Source organism: Pyrgilauda ruficollis, unplaced genomic scaffold (assembly GCF_017590135.1).
Source record: "Pyrgilauda ruficollis isolate IOZ18807 unplaced genomic scaffold, ASM1759013v1 scaffold37, whole genome shotgun sequence".
In the NCBI taxonomy this organism is placed as follows: domain Eukaryota; kingdom Metazoa; phylum Chordata; class Aves; order Passeriformes; family Passeridae; genus Pyrgilauda; species Pyrgilauda ruficollis.
The window spans coordinates 6,029,457-6,046,104 of NW_024525156.1; the positions used below are offsets into that span (position 1 = coordinate 6,029,457).

Consider the following 16,648-nt stretch of genomic DNA (forward strand, 5'->3'; position numbering starts at 1 on the left):
AGATCTTCAGTTGACTCTATTTTCAAAATACTCCATCTTAGAATCATTAAGTTTGAAAAATACCTCAAAGGTCATTAATGTATCTTATTTAAATGTGATGCCTTAGGTTTACAATTATGTTATTAGTCATTTACCTTAAATATTAATATCAAAAGAAGTAAAAATCCAGGGTACTTGTGTCTGAGGTCACATCTTAGCTAAAAGTAATATTAAAAAATGGAGATGTGCTTCATTTCTGGAGTTAGAGCTGTCAGTTTTATTAATGTGTTTGTTGTGGCAAAGACTAATTGTTGAAAGTTCAGATGAGCATTTTCTCATTTATAAAAAAAGTATCCACACACATTTAATGTAATTTTTTTAAAAGATGGAACTATTTGTATAGATTTTAAAATAAAAGCCTACTTTTATAAAATGTAAGCAAGAGTAAGTGCACTTATCTAGATAAATGTTCATGAATGTAACTGAGCTGTATGTTGGAGCACAAACTTCCTGGCTCTAACATGAGATGTGCAAGTTCTGGTGATAATAGACTGTTGAAATAAGAAGTTGACACAAAAGTCACTTATTTAAAAGACTGACATTTATATATTTCTTGTCATCTTCCTTCCTCTTTCCCCTGTACTCCTTACAGGAACATGTCTTTTGGGTGGTGTCTTTAAATACGCTGTTCATACTTGTCTTTGGTAAGTATTGTTTGCTCTTAGGTTTTAAAATGATCCTTCTTTGTGAATTGGTAGTGCAGGTCTATTTTAAGGCTGTTCTAGAAAAATGAAGATGTGATCTCTAAAAGCAACCGAAAATGAACTGGCAATATGAATAATAAATATTTATTATTTTCTAGTTTCGTCATTTTCATTTCTTTAAGTGATGAGATTTAAAGTAGGAAACCTAGCAGAACCTTAACCATGTTAACTAAAGCACAGAAAATATTTATTTCTAATATTGTTGAATTGAAGGAGGAATCTTAGGGAATTTAATTTGCGAGGAAAAGCAGTACTTTGCAGAATAGCTAAGATTTTTTTTTTCTCTTCATAGTTTTTACTAGATAGAGTTATACAAATTTTTCCATTAAAAATCCATTCTTGGAGCTCAGACTGAAAGGGAGGCAGGTGTGCAAGAATGTAGCATTTTAGTGACAAATAAAACATTTTACACTTCAAAAAATACCAGACAAAGATACCACAAACTTTCACTTGCTCTGAATGACCAGTTTAGAAAAGAATTTTTCATGTTGCTTTGGTGTTTTTTCAGTGGTCTTTCTTGGCAGAAGGGTTTGAGGTTGCCAAGCTGAAGTTGTACTGTAGATAAGTTTTTACAAAGTTAAAGCTCATTACACTGAACCAGTGATTTGAGCATCTAGATACTGAAACAGAACAGCAAATCAAAAGAAAATAAACATAAGTACCTTGTATGTTTAATTCTCAAGAAACTGTAACTGCTCTAAAATAAGAGGTGGGAAATATTTGAATTATTTCTTTCTGATAATTATTCTATTTTAACATGTAGTTATCATAAGATAATTGGATTTTTTTAGCTGCTATAACAAGTAAGCTTTTTTACTAAGTAGATAATAACCATGGAATTTCTAAACCGTAGATTAAAATTCAATAATAAGGAAGTAATAAGAATGCTTAATGAGGCTGTTGTATAGAAACATTTTCAGTAGCTGTCTTGCCAAGGGGGAACTCACAAATAGAGAAGAGAATGACTTTCCTAAGTAAGCAGGAGGTCTGGGAATTTAATATGTGCCTCTCAAGCCTGTTTTTAGTATCTTTCCCATTAAATAACACTGCTTAATTTGCAATTGCCAAATCTCTAGTAATTTGTAATTATAGTACTTGTGAGTTCAGATGTCACCGGAGGTACTTGCTAAAATATAAAACAGAAGGAAAGTATTTGTAACATTAATTAGTGGTCCAGAAATTCTCTTTGAACAAATTAATTCATTTGAACGTAATTAATATTTTCTATAGCTCATTCTAGTACTCACAGAGGAGTTTGTACTCTTTTGTGCTTTTTTTTTTAAGGAATCCATTAGAAAATGTTTTAAATAATGTTATTTAAAAAACATGACAAACTGTGCACTATATTCTCATAAAATGTCAAAAATGCAACTTTTAAGTTATTAGTCTGATATCTGTAGGAGTTGTGATCTTTTTCATCTCACTTTGCTGTCTCTTGTTCTTACTGGGCAGTTCCTCCCTTTATCTTTTACATGTTTGCTTTTCCCAATAACTGCTGATTTTCCTAAAAGAGACATGAAAACTTTTCTTATCATTGATTAGGGTAATATGAATCCTGCTAAATCTTTTCCTGTAGTTTTTTTTTTTTGTTGGTTTGTTTGTTTGCTTCTTGGGTTTTGAAGTTGGATTTTTTTTTAATGCTGGTCATACAGAAATGAGGAGAGAGAAAATCATCACACTTTTCATTTGAGGGAATGTTTAGCCTGTAGTAGTTCCCAGGGTGGGCTACCATGATGTAGTGAAGACAATATAAGTGAAAATAAAAGCTTGCCACTTCTGCAGCCCCTTCACTTTATACTGATGCACTCCACTCCTATAAAAAATGGATGTTGAATTCTGTTGGAATTTGGTTGGAAGACAACAACAGAGCAAGATAGAATAACTAAAAAATTTATTTTGTTGCAAATTTGCAGGTTTCTAAAAATGGGGAAGTGCTGTGTTTTCTGATGCATTTCCCCTGAAACCTCAGAATGGTCAGGAGTGGGTTCTTAGGAATAATGAGCAGTTTTCAGTACATTAGTTCAAAGTAAAAGATTTCTCTTTTGCTCCTCATCGCTTCACTGGGTGTCATTTTTCTCCCCCTCCTCTTCCCTCTGAAAATTTCTGCCGGGCTTGCATTTTCCACAATATTTTAAGTTTTCCTAAGAATTAAAGCACTAGAACTGAAGCCTTGCTAAAGCAAGTCCCATCTCACCAGGCTGTAAAATGGCTACTGAAGTCTTTTAGTGCACGGGAAAGAATGAATACACAGCATAGGTTCCTACAGGAGTCTGGGACAGATGCCAGCCTAGTACGTAACACTGAGAAATAGAATTAATTTACAGAGTACAAGATGAAGTAAGAAGGAAAAGGCTGTCCTCTTATTCTGTGTAGTTTTATATTGTTTTAGTTTTTAAGTGCAAATTCTGTTCTGATTTTCAGTGTTCGTAAAATTATAGGAATCTAACACTTGCAAATATTTGCACATAAATTAATTTTTGTATTTTTTTCATAAAATTTATGAGAAGCCGAATAATAGCATGTTACAATATTCATCCTGCAAATAAGGCTTCATTACCAGTTTTCATGGCCTTTTTTTCTCCTTTCTGCTTACATTATTCAGCATTTTGTCCATACCACATTGGTCACTTCTCCATTGTTGGCCTGGGCTTTGAGGAATATGTGAGTACTGTTTTATAATTTCAAAATGAAAAATAAACTACCACTGTTTATTCAATCACAACATTTTTGTAGCATCTTTCCACTTCCGTTTGAGGTTGAAAAAGTAACTTTGAGTATGTCTTCTTGCTAGTCTTTCAGCCTTTTTGAGTATATGATTAAAAATGTTGTCACACTCTTTTCCACTTCCTAAATTATTTACATCTCAAGTAAGGTTTTTACTGTTTGTAAAAACTGTGTGTGTCTTCAGGGGTTTTTAACAGCCTCTTGTTCCCTGTGTACATTTTAAACTTGTTTACTAATTTTCATAGTGGATGATGCTAAGTAGGGGAAACTAGGGGATAAGCAAAACCGTGTAAGGTGGCACTTTTTGTTTCATATATTGAGATTGTTTTGAGTTTGAAGAAAGTAGTTGTAATGTAAATGTAAACATTATTTTTGATGAAAATAAAAAAATAGTAGTAAAAATAATATGTAAAAACTAGAGAAACTTGTCATTCTTCTTGAAGAGTTGAAATGTGGAATTTATCTTAGTAACACAAAAAGGAGATGTAGTCTTCTAAGAGACTGATAAACTTCCACCTTTTTCCTCTTTGCTCCAGGTCCAAGCATCTCACTTTGAAGGCCTGATTACAACTATCGTGGGATATGTTCTTCTAGCAGTGACTCTAATTGTTTGTCATGTATCCTTTTGTCAGTAGTTACCTGGTTCAGATTTATGTGTAAATAATTTTTTCTGGCTGTGCTTTGTGGAGGTGCAGACGTGATGCAGGTGCCCTTAACTCACCATTTTTCTCTGCTCTTTTGGTGAAATTAGAAGGAAAGGTCTCTGCTGTTCTCTTGGAGATTTAGAAGTTGTCAGTGTGACTGCCTACTTTCAAATACTTCACATGCTTAACAACACAATCAAAGGCTTTTATGTTTGCTTGAAGGTCTGTCTGAGGAGAAGGGTGTAGAATAATTTTTCCTCACTATTTGTAGGCTTCTGCTGTGGACTGTAGTTGCAGCAAAGAGATTATAAAAGGAGGTAGGACAGGAAATTTATTCAAATATTTTTGATCCTGCCAGATTTTTTGAATAACAATTATTTTAGTTTCTTTGTTACGTCTCTGAACTGCTGACGGTTTGCAGCAAGAATTTCTTTCTCCTTATTACTCTTTCAGAGAAAACTACTTTCTCTTAGTGATAGAAAATAAAGTACTGGAAGCTGGAAGGATTTATTTGGTCACAAGTAAGAAGGCTGCATTCAAGCTGCATATTTCTTTACATGAGCTTCAATTTGAAATAATGTGTACTTGTTCCCAGTTTTCTGTTGAAAAGTAAATGAAGTTAACATCGACTTTCTACATCAGTATACCAATGTGCAGTGCAAGTGTAACACATTAGTAGATTAGCATGTAGGTTTTGCCTCCTGAAAAAAAAACCCCAAAGTAAACTCCCAAAGTGCAATTGCATCCGTCTTTTCTTGGAAAAGGTGAGAATTTGATTTAGACAGCAGGGAAGGGAGAGCTACTATTTAAAGTAGGCCTGCAGTTTTTAACTTACTTATTTGTGGCAGATGTTTTCAGAGACAACTGTTTATTTCTCGAGAAAACTGCTGGTTGTTTAATTTAAGAACGGTCCTATTATTAGTAAATATTTATTTACTTTAGATGCATGTTTGAGGATGTTACTCAGCACACCAGATTGTGACTACTGGAGTCACAGCCAATTTTGAAAATAGAAGCCTGATAATATACATACTTAGTATTAAATTTTTGTCTTTTATAAAATTTCCTATTGCTAAAGGCAGCATAATATAGTGTTTGATATTAGACTGTTACAAAGTGCTTTCCAGTGTTATTTTCTTGACAAAGCTATTCAGGGTTTGGCAGCTCTTGTTAAGTTTCAGCGATCACGTCGTTTACTAGGAGTTTGCTATATTGTTGTCAAGGTAATCCTAATTTTTTGTGTGGGAAAAAAAACCCTCTCAATTTAAACTGACATTATAAATTTCTTGAAAATTTTTGGTAAACTAGTGAGATGTTATTTTCTCTCTTTTCCTAAAGGTTTCCTTGTTAGTGGTGGTTGAAATTGGTGTGTTTCCTCTCATCTGTGGCTGGTGGTTGGATATATGCTCCTTGGTAAGAACAGAAACAAATAACGATGAAATCTTTTGTAACTCTTTATATTTGAAGAAAAAAAAAAGTTCTGATGGGAAGAGAGCTGTTAATATGAGTTTGAGAGCACTCTTCTGTTTTCATAAACAGCGTTTCTAGAGGGAAATTTCCATGTTTTTTTAGGTGCTACCTAATGCTAATTTTGGGGTTTTTATGTTACTAAATACAAGTTAACATGCTATTACTAAAATAACAAGATCCTAATCCTTTGTAGTGCTGTTACAAGACCACTGTGATGAGCTTACTTATAGGCAAACTTGAGTGCTGAACAACTTCTTTATGTAGCCATCTTATGTGGAATGGTAATGACTTCATATTTTGAGTTGTCCAGTCTCCTTCTTTTTTGAAAAAGATCTTTGCTGCATTTTGTTGAATTGAGGACAGTTTTTGCTTGGAATTGAAGACAGTTTTTCTGTCCTGAAAAATACTGAGTGCTAAATTTGAAATGGACAAAATTAGATTTTTTCAGCCTTGGTGGAAATAGAATTTTAGTTAGGAATTATTTGCTTCCATCATAGTGCCACTTTGTTTGAATTGATTTATAACTTACCTAGAGTCTGTTAGTGATTGAGTTGACATATTTCTTCTTTCTGTCAGAAAAAATAAATTGATCAGATATTGATCTTTATTTGCTGTTCTTATCATAAGTAATCCCTTTTTTTCTGTAATTAAATGGTGTATTCATGTGTTAAAGGAAACATTTAAATTATGCTTAGTATTATATGAACTATGGTAAACGAAATGAGTACTTGTGGATGTTTGCCAAACTTTATTCAAATTTGTTTACTACTTACCTTCTTGTAGGAGATGTTTGATGCCACACTGAAAGACAGAGAATTGAGCTTTCAGTCTGCCCCAGGCACCACAATGTTTCTGCATTGGTTGGTTGGAATGGTTTACGTCTTCTATTTTGCATCCTTCATCCTTTTGCTAAGAGAGGTGAGTCTGTAAGAACAAGATTGGTATGTAACACAGAGGCTTACATACAGAACTTTCTTTCATGTGTGAGTATTGCTGCTACTATTTTTTGTGTATATATTGGATCCAGTTTTATGTAAAAAGGGCCATATTGGTACTTACTGCAGTGGAAAAATCATGATTTTAAGTACATTTTACTTAGAGATTTTTGTTTAGCTGTTAAATCTGAGCATTGCCTTCAAATTAATCCAAATATGTTTTAGTTGTTTAAGAGCAATCAGTACCTGAAAATTAAGCTTGTATTTGGTTATTGGTTCTCTAGTTTTCTGTGATAATACTTTCTTTGTTCTATTTCTGTGCAATCTAGGTGAATCTTGTTCAACCAATATCCCTATTACGGTAAAACTTATTTTCTGCAGCAGTGTTGTTCAAAATGAAAAATAAATACAAAGACTATATTGTCCTCAAAATTGTTTTCTATTTCCTACTTCAGGTATTGAGACCTGGTGTCTTATGGTTTCTCAGGAATTTGAATGATCCAGACTTCAATCCTGTGCAGGAAATGATTCACTTGCCCATCTATAGACATCTCAGGAGGTTTATCTTATCAGTGGTAAGGACTTACCAGAAAGATTTCTTTATCTGGAGATAAAGCTTCATATGTACTGTGTATTTAAAGAAAAACATTTTCACCATGGAAGTGAACTGCTGTTGAAACAGGTTACCAACAGAATCTGCATCTTTCGATACTCACACTCAGCTGGATGAGGTTCTGAACAGCCTGATGTATCTGGGTCTGCTCAGAACAGGGGTTTGGGGAGAATTGGTTGGACTTCAGAGCTCTCTTCTAAACCAAGTATCTTGTTCAAAGTCCAAGAAACTGTTTGTGTATTAATTATAATATAATTATACACAAACACTTATAAACAAGTGTTTGTTATAATGGATATTGTAAATCCCATAACTTTCATGATGCACTCAGTTACTGCAGTAAACTTTGAGTGTCCAGTTCAGCCCAAGTAGTGTAGCAGGGGAGAGTAATTTTCTAGATAGATTTTGGATTGGATTCTGCTGCTGTAGCCAGTGGTGTCTGTTTCCAGATTATCATTGTAAGATAGTGAAAACATTGAGTTTTTTCCCTTTAGTTGTTTGTCTGAGGTTTGCTGAGCACTGCTGAGCATGCAGTGAAGGAAGGGTCACAGACTGTCTGACATAAATGTTACATGAACTGTGTAAACTGACACACCAGAAACATTATTTGATGTACTGTATTGTTACCCCAGAGGTGCTTTGAGCAGTGAAAGCTCAGAGAGATCCTGGTTCTGTTGGAGAGCCGTTCAGTATCTGAGTGGAGTTGACCTTTCCACCTTTTTGAGCGTTCTGTCCTTACATAATGGTCATTCTTCAGCTGCCTGAAATTTCATGGTACATCAGGTGGCCCAAATACAAGCCAAGATCTACTGGTTGCTCATGGTCTCACATTGTCACACTGTGTTGGACTTGCTCAATTAATTCAGAATTTTCACTAGCCTCATGCTAGAATATGGGATCCAGAATGGTAATCATTTACCATTTCAAAGAATAAATCACACCTTTCAACTTCTGTTTGTCTTTCTGTATTTTAAAGAAATGTCTTGTGTATGACATAAACTATTATTTTTCAGGAAGAATGGGATTCAGTTTTTCTTTTTGACATAGTTAAACAAAGTTTTTTTTTTTTCACATCTTTAGTCTCTATTTAATTTATATGAAATGTAAGAATATGTTTAAAATTTAGTTAATTTTTCATCTGGTTCCTTAAGGAAACAGGATTCATAAAAGTGTATTGTCTTCAGGCACTTGATGTCCCCTGCTGAATTTTGATCTTTCAGTCAATTTGAAATGTGAAGAAATAGGAACGGAAAAGTCTTTTGACGCTTCAGCAAGTTGCTTAGGAAGTCAACCACTTAGAAAAGAGAGGAATACAAAATAAGCAGTCCTAGTGTTGGGAAAGAGGGAAGAAAGAACCCTCTGACGTTGCTCTAGCTGTCAGCAGGGTTATTCTGGTGCTTAATCAGCTGCAGTCGTATTTGGCGAGGGCATTGTAGCCAATCGGTCTGCCTGGGATGGAACTGATTTTCTTCATGGTGTCTTCAAATGTCCTGCACGGTGAATGGGCAGCTGAAACAATGTGGCTAACACAGGCCTGTTGGATATGGCTGGACAGTGCTTGCACAGCATCCAGGCACTTTCTTTGCTGCTCTGCCCTGTTCCCTCACCTCCACTGAATAAGCTGGAGGCTGGAAGGAGGGTATTCCTGGAACAGCTGCCCCAGACTGACCAAAGGGATATGACATCATGCTCAGCATTAAAAGCTGTGAGAAAGGAGGCTGGGGGCGGGGATGTTCATGGCTATGGTGTTTGTCTTCCTGACTTCCCAGGAAATTGCTGATTGTCTGCTGCTGGGAAGTAGAGAGTGAATTCTTACTGTTTTGATTGCATACTTGGTGCTTTCTCTATTAAATTGCTGTTATCCCAGTCTTGCCTGCCTTCTGTTTTGCCTTCCCCTTCAGCTGGAGGGGGGAATTAGCAAGCAGCTGGGTAGGTATTCAGCTGTTAGCCAGGGCTAGCCCACCACACCCAGGGAACATGTCAGAGATGGGTGGGAACCTAGGTTTGGTAGTTTCTACTATTTGGACTAACTTGTTTACTTTATAATTGCAGATTGTCTTTGGATCAATTGTACTGCTCATGCTCTGGCTTCCTATACGCATTATTAAGTATCTCCTGCCTAACTTTCTTCCATATAATGTTATGCTTTACAGGTAAGCATTTATTTTTGAAAAGATACGGATTTTTTTCAGTGTTTCTATAACTGGAAAAAATGTATTTGCACTCTCTGAACATTAAAGTGTCACTTTTTATGTTATTTTGTTTTTAATTAATCTAATCTTCATTGTTCTAAGAGAAGTAAAGGGTAAAGGACGTGGTTACAACATACAATGTGACAAATTAAAAGCTACTTGAAAAAAATAAGCATTTTGTATTCCTTCCATAAAGATAACCGTTCAGGGCTTTATGCCCTCAAAACACTTCCCATTTCAACTTTCTGACAGTGAAGTTCTTTTGTGTTTGCTTTTTTAACACACTCATTCCTGATTGTCATTGCTTCAGGAGTAAAATAATATCTGTAAGTGGATTTTTTTAAATGATAGCAGTTTTTTCCTATTTCTGAATAATAATTCAAACAATAATGATAGATGCAAATAGAGATGCATACTGTATTCTTAGATATAGTCTTTCTCAATGTTTTTTCCTAATTTTATTATATGCCAAAGTGCCTAACCTCTCTGCTCAGGGCAGTATATAGGGAAAAACCTTAGCAAAAAACTAAGAATTTTCCTTTTTGGCATCCAATATATTTTTGTATTGTGGTGGCATTAATAGGATTCAGTGTAAAAGATTTCTATTAGAATGTTCTTTATGTTTGATTTTGTGCTCTTCCTGTTGTTTCCAGTGATGCTCCAGTAAGTGAACTTTCCCTAGAGCTGCTTTTGCTTCAGGTGGTGCTTCCAGCTTTGCTAGAGCAAGGACATACAAGACAGTGGTTGAAAGGTCTTGTACGAGCATGGACTGTTACTGCTGGATACTTGCTGTAAGTACAGAAATCCAAAATCAGCTACAACCACTGTGCCCAGTTTGGCCTTTAAACATGAAGGCAGCTTTCCAGAAGGTTATCCCAACAAGCAGCTTTAATAGCTCTTCTACGGGTAAATACATTATAAAAAACTTCTATAGTGATTGCTTTTTTCTAAGCAGTAGATGTACGTACTTCTGGACAAGCCTTTGACAAGTAATTCTTTTGGTACACCATTACAGCATTTGCTTAGTGAAAGAAATCTGTAAAAGTATGACTGACATCTTTTTAACTCCCTGTTATATAAAAATAAGGAGATAAATGTCAGCAGTGTGTTTCCATGAATCATCTAAATAAAATTCATGTGCATTTCGTGGATTTCTTACTAGAAGAAGGGGAAAAAAAAAAGGAAAAATCATTTAGGACATTGAGCTGAAGAAGGAAGCAACTTAAATTAGGCATTTTCAAGTTAAAAGTACAGATTTTAGAGAAGGATAAAACAATTTCTTGTCAAATAAAGTAAATTATTGTACTGATAGGCAGAGTTCTAGCACTTGAAATTATTTCTTAGTTCATCTGTTGTTTACCAAATTAGTCAAGAAAAAAGTATGGTTGATTTTGTTTCTGTACAGTTTTCAGTTTAACTTCAAAGTACATTGGCATTCTCCCACCATGTTGCACTCTTAGGATCAAGAATTATTCTTTGCCAAGTTATGTCTGAGAAAGTGAGTGAATGAATTGAAAGATTTTTTTTCTTCACTGTAACCCAAAATATTTGTTTTAGTTTCTCATAAGGAAGCTCTGCTCTTTGCATTTTGAAGAAGTTTTCAATTATTTTCCAAGTTTTAATTGTGTTTAAGTATAGTGTAACAAGACAGTTTTAGAGATGATGATAGAAATGGCTTTTCTCACTCCATTGTTGCAGCTCTTTAGGACAATTGGAAATTACCTCTTCAGCAATTTTAGTTAGCACAGATGAAAATCTTCTGCTCTGTTGTTCCCAAAAAGCAAACTGTTGGGTAAATTTCATTGCTAATAGAGTATCTGCACAAATCTTACTCTGCTAAAGCTGAGGAAAATTAAGTTCTAAATGTTCATTTTTAATCAGACTCACATTGTGCTAATTGTATGTGTGGAAAACATCATCAGAATAATTTTAAAGTAAATTGCTTTTTTCCTAGGATTGATATTCTTAAAAAGTTTTGAACAGGTTTTGAGCAATTTAGAATCTTCTTGAAAGACTCTGCCTGCCTCTGTACTTCTGACAGCAGGTCCGTAGCAATGCAGCACCGTCCTTGTACAGATTAGGTTTGAAGGCCCTTGTTTCCTGTAGAGCTTAGTGACAGCGACATAAAAGCTGTCAGTAGAGCCATGTGCTTACATGAACTGAAATATCCATGTAATTTTCCTTTCATGTGCACAACACCTTCAATACCATGTGATGTTTTTAAAGCAGTCAAACAGATAAGTGATCTTTCCTTGTGATTGTATTCTAACTGCATCCACACCAGCATTTTTCTTCTAAATTGTATTTATGATGACATTGAGTATGTTACCAAAAAAGGCTTATTTTACTTAATCAAGATTCTGCTAGTACTCCTGTGTTAGTTTTGTACAACCTGTATGGATTCTGAGTAGGCCTATATTTCTGTAAGTTTCTCATTTATATCAAACAGAACAAAACTGAAATTTTGATTGTTACAGGGATCTTCATTCTTACCTACTTGGTGATCAGGAAGAGAATGAAAACAATGCAAATCAGCAACCTAACAACCAGCATGCTCGCAATAATAACGCCATTCCAGTTGTGGGAGAAGGTCTCCATGCGGCCCATCAAGCCATACTTCAGCAAGGAGGACCTGTGGGTTTCCAGCCTTATCGTAGGCCTTTAAAATTCCCACTCAGGGTATGTATACCTAACACATCAAGAGAAAAGAAAAAGGCATTTGAGAAGTTGGTTTTTTCTAAGAAAGATTTGGCCCACGTTGTCAGAAGTCACATGGTGGGTCCTGTTTTATATGGTTTGCAGTTTTCAAAAACATAGAGTTGCAGTTATGCTCATATAAGGCTTTTTTCAACCTGTAAGGTAAGACCTTCAACCTGTAAGGTAAGACCTTCAATTACAATTTTACTTATAGATCCCATATATGTTGGGATATATATAATAAGATATCAACTGACACATATATTATGTGTCAGTTGATATCTTATTTTCTTTACAGTAAGTAATGGAGAGAAAGACAATAAGCCCCTCTCAAACAGGTAGTTCAGGCGTGCCTCTAACAAGGCATGGCTTTCAAGGGGACATACTTTGGTCTTGTAGCTGAAGTGTATTTAAAACTATTTTGCTTTACTAAGAAAGTAAACAGAGAATTTCTGTTCTTTCTGCATCTGTATTAAACATAGAAAGGCATTATATAATACTTGAAAGTTCTAAATCCCTAAAATTAGTAAGAAAATTTTATTGGCAAATACTTACATTTCTAGAATAATAAACAGCTTAAACTAGATAACTGTTTTGTTGTAAGCAGAACTCTGAGTTAAATATAAACTTCACCACAGCTCACTTACTGTGGTTTCAGGTATAGCTGAAGAATGGAAGTAATGGCTAACATTAGGTCACTGTGATATTGCATCTGAAGGTTCCTTCCTTTATACCCAAATGTCTCACACACCCAAGGAAAGTGTGTTCCAGATTTAACTTCCTTTCAGTAGTCTGTCTGTTGGGATAAGGTGTTAGCTTTCCCATGGCAAGCTTGCTTGTTGTGTGGCTTTGATGATTAGTGAAGCAGAACTTCATAGCACCTGGTGCTTGAGAAATATTTAAAGTCAAGTTCCTGGTAATTCTCTGGTAAGATGAAAATCTGACTGAGGAGTAACCAGCTCCACTGTCAGCTTCTGATCACAGAGAACCTGAGCACATCTAGAAGAACTTTGTCAGCAAGGTTTTCCTTATGAAACCACTGTCTTGCTCATATGGCATACAGAGCTAGAAATCTTTCAGGATTATATGGGAGTCATCCTGCTCAGTGCAGAAATTAAGAGATGGTCCTTTTTTATGTAACATAACAAAGAACTTAAGTCATTCTGGATTCCAATGTCATTTTTTACTGTTGGAACAGCTGATGCAAATTCTTAGAAATACACAACACTGCAGGTGTTCTGCATGTACTGTGGTTAGGTTTCTTTTTGCTGATTTATTTATACAGTGAAACGTCAGTTATTATTTGAATATCCTAGTTTAACTGCCTTTCCAGGATGATGTATTTTTTATACTGGGGTTTCTTGGGCTTTGGTTAAATAACTTTCTTACAAACTTCCCCTTCTTTTTTTTCCCCTTTTTCAGATATTTCTTTTGATTGTTTTCATGTGCATAACATTACTGATTGCTAGTCTCATCTGCCTTACCTTACCAGGTGAGTCTATTATGGTAAACTGTCATTAAAAACAACTCAGTATGTTGCCATGCCCAACCATGGCAGATGTTTTGAAACCATTGTTTGAAGTCAAAAAGCAAAAATATGGAAACTAGTATAATTTTTAATAATTTGGCATCAAATCATAGTAATCTAAAAATCTAAATGACAGAGATTGCCGTTCCCTTTTTGTTGTAGAATAATTTTCCTCTGACGACAGGGCTTCAGGTGCTTCAGTCTTGGTAGTATTGAGTGAAAAATAGCATTGGAACTCTTGAACCTATTTTACTGTTTCAAGAAGGAAAAATGTAGATTTTTTCCAGGTCTTCTACAGTATTTTCTTTAATTAAATATTCTGAAGGTGTCATTGAGTACTGTGAGAAGCAGGGAGTTGGACTCAATGATCCTTAGGGCTTCCTTCCAACTTGAGATTCTCTATGATTCTGTGATCTGGACATGTCACTAGGAGATTTTGTGAAGTGGCATGTATATCACTTTAAAATGTCTGAATAAGTACTTCAAAAACACTTGGTATTTTTCAAAATAATTTGGAGTAAATGAAGCCATGTCAACCAGCGTAAATTTCATAACCTGTCTGCTGTAATACCATGGAATTTTATTAATGATCCTAAAGTCAATAATGTGTTGAGATCAAAGTTACACATTCTCCAGTTTTTCTAGTAGTAGGACATAAAATAATCCCCACTGTAATAGTAGGAAACTTAAAACACTGTTAAAAAATGAACTGTAGCAAATCAGTCTCCCATTTCTGTCAGAGAAGTTCAGAAGCCCCATCAGTAAGTAATGTAAAAAATTGCATGAGGCAGTGAAACAACCCAAAGGTAGCTCATATAATTTAAGTTCAAGCTTGCACACTAATGCATGATCGCTGTTGCAGTTCTGAAGATCAGTGTTTAGGCTCTGAACAGTGCTTTGTTTTGCTGTAGCTCAGGTCACAGTGCTGTCATAATGAAAATTTAGGTGAAAAGGGATTTCTCTGTGCTTATTTGGCATTATTTTTGAAACTGTTTGCGTAGTGCTTCACACATTTATGCGTTATGGATATAGTACCAAAATAACTATTTTATGGTGAATCATATTTATGCAGGGATATTTCAGATAAATTTGATAAGTACTTTCTTAGTAAGTATCCTTCCCTAATACATCCAGAAGCATTACTGTGTGTAACAGTGCTTTTGTTTTCAGTGTTCGCTGGCCGGTGGTTAATGTCCTTTTGGACGGGGACTGCCAAAATCCATGAACTGTACACAGCTGCCTGTGGTCTCTATGTCTGTTGGCTGACTATCCGAGCTGTGACAGTGCTGGTTGCCTGGATGCCACAGGGCCGTAGAGTCATTTTCCAGAAGGTCAGAGAATGGTCTCTCATGGTAAGTCTTGAGAAAAAGTTCTACTGAATAATCAAAAAATTAGCTAATGTGGCTTGTTTCATTTTTTGCTTGCAGGCTTTACTCTCTCATGTGTACTACATTTTGCTTTTCAGACCCTTTTGAAGCTTTTGCAGCTTACATTCCCATTGCATAGGCTAAGTATTTTTGGAAGGCAATCAGTGTAAATATACTTGTGTGTATATATTTTTTTATATATATATATATGTCTATATTTTTCTGTTTTACTTTAAAAGTCAATATATTGCATTATTATCCTATGTGTTATGCGTTCTCAAAGACATTTACATTTTCACGTAAACCTGGAAGCTTAACTGTTTACTTGTTTAGTTACATGAAATTCTCAAATGCAAAAACCTAGTAAAGCTGATAGATGATGATGACCATGTCTCTACAAAGTAGCTTGATGCATATTTTCAGAAAGATCTTTACCAGCTGTTGAACTTGAATTTTTCAAATAAAATATATTTTCCCCAAAAATATTAATTATGAGGAGTTGAGATTCTCAGCATGAAAGCAAATAAATATATTTGCCTGACCTTTTTATCTTGGTTTTGATATTGAGGATTTCTGTAGCAGATTTCTAGCTAGCTCCTTTAAACATTGACAGCATAAATGGTATCTTGTTACAAACATTTTAATGTGCTTACTGAACTTTTACACTGTATGTGTTCTTCATGTACTACCATGTTTCCCAAATATGTCATCCATCATTTTGATTTTAGCTTCTTCAAGAAAATTCAGAGCTAAAGCATAATTTCTACTTGTTCTTTGCTCCTTCTCCTTATCATGTTAATTAAGTCAGGCTAGTTTTGTGTGATGCAGTTAAATTAAGAGAATTTTATATTAAATAAAGATTCAAGCACAGTGTTCTGAGTTCTCCATTTTAAGTCAAATATTCCATAATGACTGAATTTTTAAGGTTTATTTTGCTCCACAGAAAAATTCGCAGTTTTGGGAAAATTTTTCAGTTTCCCAATATATGAGCATATGCAATGTATTGAAGTGCCATTGGATGGTATTCCCTGTTGATAACAGTCAATGTGATTTTATAGCTTAGAACTATATGAATACTAGTAGGCACAGTCATGTTTTTTTCTGGAATTCCTATTCCTATGGAATAGGACCCAATCTTGAAAACTTGCATTGCAAAACTGTTCATGTCATAAAACTTGTTTCTAGGGGTGTATATGTGGGAAATACAGGACTATGTAGCTTTGGGTTTTTTTTACCAGGACTGTGTGTTTATGTAGTTCAAGTTACATTTTTGAGTTTAAACAAAGAATCCTCTGGTAAGCATATTAATTAAATGCCTTGGGTTTTTTAGATAATGAAGACATTGATAGTGGCTATACTGCTCGCTGGTGTGGTTCCACTTTTGCTTGGTCTTTTGTTTGAACTGGTCATCGTCGCACCTTTGAGAGTTCCTTTGGATCAAACACCTCTCTTCTATCCTTGGCAGGTCAGTTGCTCCCATTCTTTTGCTATTGTAAGGAGTATGGGCTGCCTTGTGTCAGTGGATTCGGTGCTTCAGAGCATTCTCCACAAATATGTTTGTATGTGGCAGAGAAAAGGCAGCCAGTCTGGACGTGAGAATTATTTGAACCAAAAGGATATGCTGAGGAATTTAAACTATGAAAAGATGAACTGTTGTGAGATGACATCAAAGGTTGCATTTCAGTGATCAGCTCTTTTTCCAGTAGCATAATTGTAAAGTTATGTAAGAAGTTAG

At 35.0% G+C, this 16,648-nt stretch overlaps 1 protein-coding gene across 3 annotated transcripts in view; it reads left to right on the plus strand.

The window, feature by feature from the left end:
* MARCHF6 (membrane associated ring-CH-type finger 6) overlaps window positions 1–16,648 on the plus strand; it is a 45,251-nt gene that overhangs the window by 19,848 nt on the left and 8,755 nt on the right. For all 3 annotated transcript variants that reach the window (XM_041475862.1, XM_041475861.1, XM_041475863.1), the window contains exons 10-22: window positions 632–683; window positions 3,346–3,404; window positions 4,004–4,084; window positions 5,266–5,334; window positions 5,450–5,524; window positions 6,365–6,499; window positions 6,972–7,091; window positions 9,182–9,282; window positions 9,975–10,112; window positions 11,799–12,000; window positions 13,441–13,510; window positions 14,717–14,898; window positions 16,244–16,378. In XM_041475862.1, the coding sequence (XP_041331796.1) occupies window positions 632–683; window positions 3,346–3,404; window positions 4,004–4,084; window positions 5,266–5,334; window positions 5,450–5,524; window positions 6,365–6,499; window positions 6,972–7,091; window positions 9,182–9,282; window positions 9,975–10,112; window positions 11,799–12,000; window positions 13,441–13,510; window positions 14,717–14,898; window positions 16,244–16,378 (1,419 nt within the window). The remainder of the gene's footprint in view (window positions 1–631; window positions 684–3,345; window positions 3,405–4,003; window positions 4,085–5,265; window positions 5,335–5,449; window positions 5,525–6,364; window positions 6,500–6,971; window positions 7,092–9,181; window positions 9,283–9,974; window positions 10,113–11,798; window positions 12,001–13,440; window positions 13,511–14,716; window positions 14,899–16,243; window positions 16,379–16,648) is intronic.